Here is a 14419-nt window from a genome sequence, read left to right on the forward strand (position 1 = left end):
GAGCAGTAAATAAGAATAATAAAACGAAAATAAATCTTTCTTGTCCATTTAGTAACATATTGTTTTATTCATTCTAATTTTCGTATTTATAATTCTTTTCCTATGAAATTTACTACAAATACACATTTTCCTATTATACACATAGTATCAGTATTAAAAGTACCCTGCAACATCATTATCAAGTTATATTCTTACAAGAAGACAGATAGATATGCGACAATCATTTTGGACATGAGTGTACATATGTATATAGTAGAGGGAACAATGAAGCCCGACCAATACCTACAAGTTCTTCAAGAAAAACTGCAGTCTGGTTTGATGACGCACACTTCATCTTTATGCATGATGGAGCTCCGTGCCACCGAGCGAAAGCTGTGACAAAGTTCTTCGAGGACAACGAAATTAGTGTTTTTCCGTGGCCGGGCAAGAGTCCTGATAAGAACCCTATTAAAAACCTTTCGAGCTTCATGAAGGAAAAGCTAAAGAAGAAACACATTACTACCAAACATTCATCGATCGAAGAGATCAATAATTTGTGGTATCATAATGCTGAATTGAAGGCAAAATGTGCTAAACTCGTACATATCATACCACAAAGGATAAAAGACTTAATAAAGAATAAGGGAGTTCATACGAAATTCTTTGAGTGAGAGAGAATGTTCTTGTAAGTATTCCATTTCATTTTTTATTTCCAATTTGGATATACACACTGTACAGTAATTATATTTGAATATCACGTACACATTTGTTTTATTGATGTTGAAAAGCATGTGCCACACCCACTAGCAATTAGGACAAATTTACAAAGTAGTAATTTGGACTAAATTCGAACTTGTTTTCTCATGTAATATTGTAAGAACAGTATATTCAGAAACTGAATGTTGAGTCTAATAATTTGTACATGTCTGTAGTACATCAGCTGTTTATAAAAACACATTGTCGATAAATGTGTTTACTTTTAATTTCCTGCTGAAAACATGTTATCAACTATCCATTCGATACCAATATCATTTCTAAGAGGGTTTCGTTGCAAGTAAAACAAGGTATGATTTACGTAGAATAGAATACAAATACATTGATTTCAAATGCTTTATACGTTCACTGCACTAAAAGATAAAATCCCACAAATAACATATATTTAATCCCTGAAACGGAAAGGTTACTGAGTTGGAACTTTAGTGTTTTGTTCCATAACAATCAGGATATATCAGACATTTTTTCTGACTTTGTCGTGCAGATATGAATTTTACGGGAATTATTGAAAACTTAGTACGGAAATTTCATTGAATTATTCTCGATAGCAGTGATGGAACAGATGACGGGTCACGACTTTCAGGTCATCCGGCTTTGGGTGTCGCGTCTCAGACTTGGTGTGATCTAGTGTTCCAGAGATTTAGTCAGACTCGGCGACCTAGAAGCAAACAAAATATCAGCTCTAGAGCATTACTCCAGAAATTTATCGTGGATTAATGATGTCCATTACTCGAACTCAAACGAACATTCATTTATTTGATTCTCAGTGTGACTTTCCTTAATCAAGGCAACGCCTGAAAATTAATACAGTGGTTTTTGAACATATACTATAACAAAAAGATGTAACAAAACACTGTTCGGGCTCATCGGCATACTTTATGTAGAATCCTCTGAGAAGACGGAAAGAAAGAAGAAAGGACGGTGATTTTGGATGATGAGTTTTTTTTTTTTTTTCTTGAGACATGAGGATAGAGGAAAGATTCCTGTAGTTTTGTCAAGAACTAAAATATATCTGAAAGGGATGTAGTTTTAGTTTACAGTTGGTTGTAAAGTTCTGTTGTTCGAAGTTAATTGGGAAATAAAACCATACAGAACATATGTGAATCTTATTGAAGTGGAATAGAGTGCTCTCACAGTAGTATAGTGTTTATGAACGTATTGAGTGCGTTCTTAGTCGTAACATTTCTGGCGCCACAGCGTGGAGCAGTGACTTGTAGTTTGTGAGAGCACAAGAGACCAGTTTTAGTTTGTTCGAATTAGTTGTAAATAATGGATACAATGAACAAGTTAATTATTGGAAGGAAACCTGTAAGAGCTTCATTAATAAGAACTTGTGAACTATTAATCGGTGAGTTTGAAAAGGACGATCCAGATGAAGAAACACTACAACTAAACGTTACGAAATTAGAAAGGTTGTTTACCGAACTTTCCACTTTCGATGAAAAGATTTTAGGTGAAATTCTTTGTGATACAGGTGCGGATTGTGACATCCGGTACGAAGTAGAATACAGGTCAATAGAAGAGTACCGAACTAAAGTGGATGAAGTGCGCGTGAAATACGACAAATTTCTAAGGCGCGAAACAGACAAAAGCAGTAATAGTGGTAGCCAGGCAGGTTCTACTGCAGGACGCAGAAAGCTGAAGTTGCCAAAGTTAGAACTAAAGAGTTTTGGTGGTGAAATTAATGAATGGTTAAGTTTTTGGAGCCAGTTTAAACGTATACATGACGACGAAGAGTTAGAGAAAGAGGACAAGTTTCAATACCTTCGTCAGGCAATCGTAACAGGTACAAGGGCCTGGGATGTTGTAGCCAGTTACCCGCCTACCGGTGAAAACTATGATAAAGTGATTGAAAGTTTAAAAACACGGTTCGGAAGGGAAGAACTTTTAACGGAGTACTACGTGCGCGAGTTACTCGGACTAGTTATCCAGAACGTGTCGGCGCAAAAGGACAGTGGAAGTTCGCCGTTATTTTCGTTATATGATAAATTGGAATCACACCTGCGATCCTTAGAAACAATAGGAGTGACTAGTGATAAGTGCGCAGCGATGCTGTTTCCTCTGGTAGAGTCGTGTTTACCAAAGGATGTGTTACGTGTTTGGTTAAGACACACCGGAAGTGACAATGCAAATGAAAATGGATCCAATTTTTACAGTGAGAAAATGAACCAGTTGTTGGTGTTTTTAAGAAATGAAGTGGAAGGTGAGGAAAGGATCAGATTGGCACAAGCAGGGTTTAAGCTAGCAGGCAGTGGTAGTACGGTTAGAAGTAAAAAGAGTTCTACAGAAAACAAATTTCCAACTGCAAACAACCTGTTTTCCAGCCATCAACAAGAAGTACCGGTCAGAAAAAGGTGCGCGTTCTGTGAAGAAATGCATGCGGAACAAAATTGTGTGAAAGCGCGAGACTTAACACTGGAAGAAAAGAAAAAGTTGTTGATAAAGAACGAACGTTGTTTTTCGTGTTTCAAGCCAAAACACTACGCGCGCGAGTGTGAATTGAACATTAAATGTTTCAAGTGCAAGGGGAAACATTTCGCGATTATGTGCAATAAATTATCGGTACAAAGTAATAAGAAAATTGGGGATGGTAAAGAATCTGCCACATGTACCTTAACAAATCAAAATTCTAGTGAACAGTACCTATTACAGATGATTAAGGTTAGCGTACTGGTAAATGGAACAGTACGTGAGATAAGGGCGTTGATTGACACGGGATCACAGCGCTCGTATATTTTAGAAAGAACCGCGCGTGAAATTGGTCTTGTTCCACAAGGGGAAGAAACATTAGTACATATACTGTTTGGGGGTGTTCATTCAAACAAAGAAAAGCACAAACGTTATGAAATCTGTGTGGGTGCCGTCTGTGGAACTTTTACCACAAAACTAGAAGTGTTGGAGAGACCGATCATTTGCAACAATATTCAAAGTCTAAAAAGGGGTCCGTGGTTAAAGGAAATAAAAGCGAAGAAGATCTGGTTAACAGACTTTGGTGGGGATGATAGTGAAATTGAACTACTTATTGGAGCTGATATGGCCGGACAATTGTTAACTAATAATGTGCATAAACTAGATTCAGGTCTTGTTGCTGTGGGAACGAAGCTAGGGTGGGTCGTGATGGTTAAAATCCCTGCCCACAAGGAAGACTACCAAAGGGTGTCAGCAATGTGTGTTACTTCACTGTTGACACAGAACGTAACAATAGCTGATCTGTGGAGGTTAGATACATTAGGAATCACAGACCCGGTGCAGAGTATAACACGTAAAGAACGGGAACAGGAAGTTATCGAGCACTTCGAGAAAACCGTGAAGATCAATGAAGAACGGAGGTACGAAGTGAGTTTGCCGTGGAGTGAATATCATCAATCGCTTCCTGATAATTTAAGCATTGCGGAAAAGAGATGTCTGACGGTGTCGGAGAAATTAGTTCAACAGAGGAAGTATGAAGAGTACGATGCAGTCTTTCAAGAATGGGAAAGGGACGGTATTATAGAAGAGGTGCATAAAAATGAAGTTTTGGCTCCAGGTTACTATTTACCACATCGTGCTGTGTTTAAGGAGAATTCGACAACTAAAATCAGACCAGTGTTTGATGCTTCTTGTAAAGTGAAAGGTGCGCCTTCATTAAATGATTGTTTGGAAAAAGGCCCAAATCTAGTCGAACTTATACCAGCTTTATTATTGAGATTTAGAGAGAAAAAGATTGGGGTTGTCTCCGACATAAAGAAAGCTTTTTTGCAAATAGTGGTAAACGAAAGAGATCGTGATTTTTTAAGATTCCTGTGGTGGGAAGACTTCTCCAACAAGAAACAGAAAGTATACAGACACAATCGGGTTGTGTTCGGTTTGAATTGTAGTCCATTTCTCCTGGCAGCTGTGTTGAACCACCTTTTAACCAATGCCCCTCCGATGTATAAGGAAATTGCGGACAGACTGAAGCAGTCGTTTTACGTAGATAATTGTGTAACTTCCGTTAGTAGTGAGGCAGAACTGGTTATCTTTATCGAACATTCTACTAAGTCAGCGTTTCCCAACCTTTTTCAACTTGCGGCACACTATAGGTGTAACTTGAATTCTCGCGGCACACCCATATATATATATATATATATATATATATATATATATATCAGAGCTGTCCAAATGGCGGCCCGCCAAACCATTTTCTGCGGCCCACAAAGCTCTCACGACATACGGTTATTATTACTGATAATATTTTCATTTATATTCATTCTTTTAATGTTTCCACTCTTCTTTCGAAATAAGGCATCCATTTAGCGCTTCTGTACAACAAAAAGGCCCAGACATCCAAGGCAACACTGGTGTGGTTATGGTGCGTGGTTATCATCTTAAAATGAAACCATGTCTCGATATAGGTTACGAAGGCAGATATTCATGCAAACACGAACGAACTACACAGAAATTGTAACTTTTTTTTAAAAAAAAAATAATAAGTGAATGTAGCTATAGGCAAGGCATCGTTGCTGAAAGGAACGATTTCTTCAATTAACCAAACCAAACCAATTAATCATGAAAATTGTAAAGAATCGCTTCAGAAGCTGCCTTGGAGATTCTTCTCTTTTACATCTTCTGCGGCTCGCAACAACAGGATTGGATGTAGATATCCCAGCCCTTGTAAACTCTCCTAGTCACCCTCATTTATCACATTGAATGTAATATTTCAAATACATTTTTATACTTTTCTTTTGTATAATAATAATAATAATAATAATAATAATAATAATAATAATAATAATAATAATAATAATAATTATTATTATTATTATTATTATTATTATTATTATTATTATTATTATTATTATTAGCTGCGGCCCTCCACCTTGCTAGCAAAGACGGTTATGGCCCTCAGGCTCATTATAATTGGACACCACTGATATATATATATATATATATATATATATATATATATATATATATATATATATATATATATATATATTATTACTGTTATTATTTGAAATATAAAATACCGTGGTATTTTTATGTCATTACTGATCTCCTTACAGAGAAGAAAGCTCGATCACTGATTTTCCCCCGTGGTAAATCATTATGCTTATTTTTCATTCTAATTTTAAAATAGAAAACAAATTGCAATAAAATATAGGACTCGGGTTTTTAAAAATCCACTTTCTCTTTCGAAAACTGTATCTAACCTTTAACTAAAAGGGAAGATCACTAAATAACGAATAAATAAACAAATCTCCTATACTTTTAAAACACAAATGTAGGTAATTTGTATGCATATTTGCTTTGTTGAATTTATTGAATGATATATTAAAATTTCAAGTTACGAAATAGTCTGCAACAATAAAGAAGCAATAATGGTCATGACAATGATAAACACGTTTTCCAGCATTAAAAATGTACAGAAAAGTAACACAGTATGAAACTTAAAATTGTAGATTTATAGTAGAGGTTCATAGTAATGTGAAATACAAATATACATTTTCCCTTGCATTTGATTTCTATAGAATTAATAATTTGTTTCGATTTCCTCGCGGCACACTAGCGGCTCATTCGCGGCACACCAGTGTGCCGCGGCACACCGGTTGGGAAACGCTGTACTAAGTTGTTAGCTGAAGCAAAGTTTGACCTGCGAGGATGGGAGCATACAGTTTTACAAGCAGAAAGTCAGGAAGAAAAGAGTATACCGGTACTAGGCTTAGCTTGGGAAAAGTGCAAAGATGTTTTGAGCTGTGATCTACACTGTTTCGACGAAACTGAAGAGACCGTTACCAGAAGGTCCATTCTTTCTGCGGCGCACAAGATTTTTGATCCGATTGGATTCTTGTCACCTATGACACTGGTCCCTAAATTACTAATACAAGAAAGTTATAACGCGAAAGCTAGTTGGGATGAGGTAGTTCCAGAAGACACTGCGCGGAAGTTCCGGAAGTGGTCTAAAAACATCACAGTGTTACAGGAGATAAAAGTTCCCAGACGCTTCACGACTGATCCGTGTAGAAAGTCGTGGAGTTTGCATGTTTTTTGTGACGCTTGTCAATACGCTTATGCGTGTGTAATATTTTTGAGTGAAAGTGCTGGAAAGGTTGAAGTTCAGTTACTAGCGAGTAAATCTAGAGTTGCACCACTGAAGAAGGTTACAATACCACGACTCGAGCTAATGGCATGTTGTATCGGTGCACGACTTGCTCGAACAGTTATTGATAGTTTGGAATTGGACATTCCTGTTTGTTATTGGACGGATTCAACTACTGCTCTGAGTTGGATCAAACGAGATGATCCTTGGGGCGTGTTTGTTGCAAACCGAGTTCAAGAAATAAGATCGATATCTGACATCTCGTGTTGGAGACACATCCCTGGTGAATTCAACCCAGCAGATCTTCCAAGCAGAGGCTGTGATGCTACTACTTTGTTGAATTCCAGATGGTGGGAGGGTCCAGGTTGGTTGAAAATGGAAGAATCCGATTGGCCAGTGAAGGATGCAACGGTGAACGAATTTGAAGTTAGCAGTGAAATGAAGAAAACTTCGGTTTCAATGTTGGTGAAGTACGAGACGAAATGGTACCTACGATATTTCTCAACGTACGAGAAGGTTTTGCGAATGGTTTCCTGGATTTGTAGGTTCGTAGAGAACTGTCGCTTGAATCCTGGGGACAAATATTCAGGAGAGTTAACAAGTGGTGAATTAGCAAATGCAGAAAGGTTGTTACTACGCATTGTTCAAAAGGAATCTTTCAGTTCAAATGATACAAGATTGAAGACTCTGGTTACTTTTCAAGACAGTGATGGTTTGCTACGGGTGAAAACAAAGATATCAAGGAGAGATGATGATGAATATTTTAGATATCCTATTATTTTGCCACCGGACCACAAGTTGGTGCATATGTTGATAATGCAAGAACACTTGGAAATGTTACACGCTGGAACACAGATTCTATTGAACAAACTGAGGGAAAGATTTTGGGTTCTACGCTCAAGAAAGACGGTGCGTTCTGTTATCCGCAAGTGTGTTAGGTGTAGAAGACATGATGCGAAGAAAATGTCCGTAAATCCAATTGCTTTACCTATAGATCGAGTAAGAGATGCCTCAGTTTTTGAAATCACTGGAGTGGACTTAACTGGACCATTAATTCTGCAGGATGGCACGAAGGCTTGGATAGTGTTGTTTACATGTGCAGTATATAGGGCTGTTCATCTTGAATTGGTTCTAGCCCTGTCAACTTGTGAATTTTTGTTGGCCTTACGAAGATTCATAGCGAGAAGAGGAAGACCTAAAATCATCTACAGTGATAGGGATGCGTTCGAGTCGAGTCGAGACACAGCTCCTCCAATAGAAAAATATATATTTTTCGAGTCGAGACATCACTTTTACAGCATATTTTCGAGTCGAGACAGTCTCAAATCTTGTCTCGTGCGCATCCCTATACAGTGATAACGGGACCAATTTTGTGGGGGCTAGTAATCTATTCCACACTATCAAGTGGGAGGAAATAGCTGTTGAGTCCTCAATCAAGAGAATTCAGTGGAAATTTATACCACCTAGTGCGGCCTGGTGGGGTGGCTGGTGGGAGCGTATTATACGAACATTGAAATCCTTGTTAAAGAAAACGCTGGGGAGGGCATCATTGAACTATCAGGAACTGATGACCTTACTATGTGACTGTGAAGCAGTTTTGAATTCCCGACCTTTGACCTACTTATCTGAAGATGATGATGATTTACAGCCGTTAACCCCTGCCATGTTTCTTCAAGATAATCGGGAAACAGGTGTGCCAGATTTGGATGACATTGGAAGTTTTCAGTTAACAAAGAAGTACAAAAAACTACAAGACCTGAAGAAGAGATTTAGGGACACATTCAGGACTGAATATTTGGGACTATTAGTGCAGCGACAACGAGAGAAAGGGCATGCTAGGGACATAAAGTTGGGTGACGTCGTCTTGGTTGAAACTGAAGAAAAACGTAGGATTAACTGGCCATTAGGGAGAGTAGTTGATTTCTTCCCGGGTCAAGATGATCATGGGAGAGTGGTGAAAGTGAAAGCAGAAAACGGGATCCTTGTTCGTCCGGTGCAGAGACTGTATCCTCTAGAGGTATCGGTGCCTAGGGATTTGGTTAACGACGCAGAACATCCTGTGGTGGAACCAATGGAGTCAGAACATGCTCTGGTGGAACCAATGGAGTCAGAACATGCTCTGGTGGAACCAATGGAGTCAGAACATGCTGTGGCGGAATCAGTGGAGTCACAATCTCCTGTGGTGAAGAGCAGCCGAGTTGGTGATTTATCTACGAGGTGTGGTCGGAAAGTGAAAGTTCCGTCAAGATACTTAGAGTAATTTGTTTTGATGGTCATCAAAAAGGTGGGAGTGATGTAGAATCCTCTGAGAAGACGGAAAGAAAGAAGAAAGGACGGTGATTTTGGATGATGAGTTTTTTTTTTTTTTTTCTTGAGACAGGAGGATAGAGGAAAGATTCCTGTAGTTTTGTCAAGAACTAAAATATATCTGAAAGGGATGTAGTTTTAGTTTACAGTTGGTTGTAAAGTTCTGTTGTTCGAAGTTAATTGGGAAATAAAACCATACAGAACATATGTGAATCTTATTGAAGTGGAATAGAGTGCTCTCACAGTAGTATAGTGTTTATGAACGTATTAAGTGCGTTCTTAGTCGTAACACTTTATATTGTAAACGATAAGTTTTACAAGTTCACTGGATCAAATTTTGACGATCCCTCATATGAAAACCATGATGCTTATTTTTCCTGTGATTCAAACGCGTTTAGTCTCTGCTAAACCATTAGTTAATTTTCAATGCAATGCTTTGACACAAAGATGCACATAGCAAGTTAGAAAGAAAATTATAGATTTAGTGAGAAGACAGAAGAGCAAATGGTTTGTTAGAATTACATTAACAGCGTTACCATATATGAGAAGACAGAGAGAAGAAAAGAAAATGGTTTGTTAGGATTACATTAACAGCGTCATATGAGAAGACAGAGAGAAGAAGAAAAAAATGCTTGTTAGGATTACATTAGCTGCCTCATATGAGAAGACAGAGAGAAGAGAAAATGGTTTGTTTGGATTACATTAACAGCGTCATATGAGAAGACAGGAAGAAGAAAAGAAAATGGTTTGTTAGGATTACATTAACAGCGTTATATGAAAAGCCCGAGAGAAGAAGAGCAAATGGTTTGTTAGGATTACATTAACAGCGTCATATGAGAAGACAGAGAGAAGAGCAAATGGTTTGTTAGGATTACAATAACAGCGTCATATGAGAAGACAGAGAGAAGAAAAGAAAATGGTTTGTTAGGATTACATTAGCTGCCTTATATACACTCCCCACGTGACTGACGATATTTTGTCGTCTCCGGATCTGCGGGTCACCTCGGATCATGAGTGTGACTGTCTCCGGTTCCGGATTAGGGGTTCCGAACTTTATGACCCCTTTCCATCAGGTGTTGCGTTATTTATGGCTATGGAGAAAATTCCTGTTCAAGTGCGTCAGTTGCGACCATTGATGGTTATCTGTAAAAATACCTAAGATAGATGCTTCATTGGGAACTATAAAGAACTGTTAGGTTCATTTCTGTTCCATTCGATTCATTATGAATTCATCTCAGTTGCATGCAGTTTTTTCTGCAATAATAATTAAAACATAACTCTATAAGGAATATTTAAATATCAAATATGGGGAACTCTTTTCTTCTCAACCCAGCATTATATACGAGGGTAAGTCATAACTAACTTCAAGGGTCTCGGTGGCTCAGTGGTAGAGTGTTCACCTCTGGTGCGTGGGGTCCCTGGTTCGATCTCAGCTCGCTCCGAGTGGACTTTGTGGTGGACAAACACAGTGTGCGTGGATTTTCTCAGGGTTCTCCCGCTTCCTCAAACTTTCTTCATTCCGCCACTTCATTCATTTCTCATCATCACCATCTCTTTTAGCCTAGCCGGCATAATTCTGGGACGTAAAACGGAAATATTTCATTTCATTTTAAGTAACTGCAATATTTTTTTTTATTTCTCTCCAGGTTGGCTCCATGGCATTGTGGGCTTATAAGACGCTAGGTGTCATCATTGGCCTTGTCTCTGGTAGATTACAGTATTATCACATGAGTCCGCTTTGCGCTATTGCCAAGTAAAGATGTCCGCGCCACTGTGTGCATCAAAGGAGAACAGCGTTCTGTCATCCGTTTTTGTGGTCTGAATGTGTACTTGAAGCGGAAATTCTTAGAAGACTTTCAGCACAATACGGAGACAATGTATTGCCACAGCGAAGTGTTTCTGGTAGATTGAACAGTTCAAAAGTGATTGAACGAGCGTGAAGGATAAGAAAAGAGCAAGGCGTCCAGCTACAGGAACAACTGATGACATTATTGAACGAATCTGTGCTTTGATGCTGGTAAGCAAGTTGAAGTGTGCAATTCGTAATAAAAGCATATGTCTATTTTAAAAGGCGTTCTTGTGTTACATGAAAATGCGCATCCATATGCCGCCGCCCAAGGGCGCCGATCCCCGGGGGTCCGAGGGGGGCCGGGATCCCTCAAATCTCATGTGCCCCTATTGTATTTTTAAATATGCAATATTTGGCATAATTTGAGTGCAATTTGTCTTAAAATCTTTATATATATATACCTTCTGCATCTGAATGCTCCCCCAAAATTTACAGAGAAATCGACGCCCTTGCCGCCGCCCATACATCGTTAAAACTCTTCAGACGCTGCGTTTCGATGTGTTGAAGCATCCTGCATACAGTCCTGATCTTGTCCCGTCGGATTTCCATCTGTTTAGTGCACTTAAATATGCTCTCAGATGGCGTCGATTCAGCTCCGATCAACAGGCGAAGGAAGCGGGGAAATCGTGGCTTGCTGCGCAACCAAAAACCTTTTTGCAGGGGCTATTGAAGAGGCCATTAGGGCTATTGCAGAGGCAGAATTGTACTTACCAGTTTCACATGGTCGCAACTGACGCACTTGTACAGAAATTTTGTCCATAGTCACATACAACGCCGTTGCATCACTGCTCGATAAACATGAGTTATTGACCAACAGTTAAATGACAAATGTATCCCTCGCCCTGGTGCAATTATTCTGAAAGCTAGAACCGCTTAAGTTAACTTCAACAAAGACGTGAAAAGAATAGTCATCGTCTAAGGGCTAATGAATTTTAGAGTTTTATAATACACATTAAAATAATTAAAAAACATTCATTGCGAATACAAGTTATTTCCTTGAAAGTTTATAAGTAAAATTTGTTAAATTTGCCCCTCCCTCAGATAATAATATTTAGCCCTTAAACGAATATGTATCACATGCATATATATTATCTCAAAATCACGGGTGTCTCTGGCGGGGGACAGGGGGACGCTACCCCCCAGATATTTTGAGTACGAGATAAATGGATCAATACTGAAAGTATTTCGATTGTATATGGAAAAAGTAAAGACATAAGCAGAACAAATTAAAGTTACGTTTATTCTTAACATTATGTTAATGTGATTAGAATGTCCGCCTGACGTCTGTGACTTTCAAAGATTTTTTTTTTTTTTTTTTAGGTGTAACGAAGAGAAGGGAAGGAAGAGAGACTGGGGAAGGGAAGGAAAGGATGTATGGAAACTTTATCTGCAAATTAAGAAGAGAAATCTACAAAGACAAGGAAATATACAATGGAAGCGAAGATGACAAGAGGAATTTAAAAAGACAGAAAAATTTTGAATATTACATATGAGAGTAAATTTCGGGCGAATACTGTAGAAGGGCAACACGGACAAAACTAAAAATAGAAATGAGTGTTTAATGAGTGAATTGACTTTGAGGAAAATGGAAAGAATACATTGAGGAGATGGGTGACAGCAAGAATAAACTGTACATTTTGGATATTAGAACGGAAAACGGAGCGGAACGGAGGATGGTTCATTAGACAAGTTCAAAAACATACAGCGAAATGAAGAACAAAAAGGTAGATACCTTTTGAATTTATTAAGAATATAGAAGAAGAATGGAAATCAAAAGTTCGAAATTCGCATTCAAATCAATTGTGATTGTAAGACTTCTTTCAGAGAGTTAAGATTTTGTTAGCTAAAAAATAGAAATAGGGCCTATATGAGGACTATAAAACTGCACTGCTGCAAATGCGTTTAAGATCACTGAGCAGGGATTCACCGGTAGGAATGTCAAGGTGAAGAAATTACCTAAGAAGCATATTTTATATGTAACTTTTTTTTTTTTTTTTTTTTTTTTTGCAAGTAGTCTACCAGTGATGGAAGAAAATTATGATGAATTATGTTGCTAAAGGTAGCAAGAGCGGAAGCCATTAGTAAAGTAGATTCCAGTTTACTCATAATTTTGACGTAACTTTAGTTCGGATCTACTAGCATTATAGTCGTTCCTGCCCTCCCCCCTAATTTTTAACATGCCAGAGACACCTATGCTTAAAATGCTGTAGAAAATAATACTTGCTTGAATTTTTTTCCCTCTCATTTCTTGGGGATACCAGTGAACAACAGGAAATGCATTGTTGCAAGTGGAGGGAAAAATAGGGATGATGACGTCACTTGAAGTTCTATCTTGAAACACAGTCACGTGTTTTGTGAGTGGGTGGCAATATTTCGTTCTTTTGCTTGGCAACAGAAGAGGGCAAAATGTTTGTGTTATTTTGAATTCCGTTGAAATGTAATTGTGTAGGTTATTTTGAATGTTTTGCGTGATAATACCAGAAGATTAAGCTACTGTTCTTGAGTTTGATTCTCTGATAATATCTCTTAGGTAGCAATTATGGCATTCATTTCCCCATCCTGTACACGATATCGCAATGAAATTGTCACAAACATTACCTATACCTCATAATATTTTTCAAGGTATACACGACTCCAAAACTGCATTACCACCTACAATTCTTCCTTTCCTGCAATAGTAGGCAACCCAAAACACAGTCGTTGGGGTGGTTGAGAATTAGAAAGGCGTTGGACCAAACCTCAATTTTGTTACAAATATAGCAGTGTGGCAAGGCAAACTACAAATAAGAGAATAAAATAATTGTTAAGAATGACGATTTTGTTATCGTGAGAGCAATGAATGACATACGAAGTTACAAAATGATCTTACTTAAGCAGTTCAAACAAGATAAATGGTAAGAAATAAATGTCCGAGGAGAGCAATTTCTTTCCTTTTTCCAAAAGAAAAAATCTCGTGAAAAAGAAAAAGGTTAAATAATATAAAGGTTTATTATTATTATTATTATTATTATTATTATTATTATTATTATTATTATTATTATTATTATTATTATTAAAGCTCTTGTGCATATAGTGGTCATGTGTGCACTTTTTGTCAATGAGCAGTCCCAAAGGCCAAAAGGGATGGAAATCTCCGAGAGAGAGAAACAAAAAAAATCTTAAATTCTAGGTCAAAGTTCGAAGCACTTGCTTTTGACAGATGCTTTTCTGTTTCTCTTTTTTTCTGGAACACAAAAATTCTAGCGGCTAAGAAGTTACAGTAAATAATATTGCAAATTTGCAAGTGGATTTATTTCCATTGCAATTTGTGTTCATAAAGAATTTGTCATTAGAAGACGTTATTATAGAAATTAAGTTTTATTTCTTCATTCATCGCAAGTCTTAGGGACCCCCTATACCTCACCTTCCGAATATCGATAATTTAGAATGTCAATATATTCTTTATATCGAAT

General features: G+C 37.7%; 1 protein-coding gene across 1 annotated transcript; it reads left to right on the forward strand.

Annotated features, from left to right (window-relative positions):
- The first annotated feature begins 2022 nt into the window (after nt 1–2022).
- Nucleotides 2023–12414, forward strand: LOC145677213 (uncharacterized). The gene is made up of 4 exons (XM_081747816.1): nt 2023–4725; nt 6341–7912; nt 8340–9067; nt 12288–12414. The coding sequence occupies exons 1-4, from the start codon at nt 2023–2025 to the stop codon at nt 12412–12414; spliced, it is 5130 nt and encodes a 1709-aa protein (XP_081603942.1).
- Nucleotides 12415–14419: the final 2005 nt, after the last annotated feature.

Source organism: Thermobia domestica, unplaced genomic scaffold (genome assembly GCF_964235325.1).
Source record: "Thermobia domestica unplaced genomic scaffold, izTheDome1.hap1.1 HAP1_SCAFFOLD_697, whole genome shotgun sequence".
Lineage (NCBI taxonomy): Eukaryota > Metazoa > Arthropoda > Insecta > Zygentoma > Lepismatidae > Thermobia > Thermobia domestica.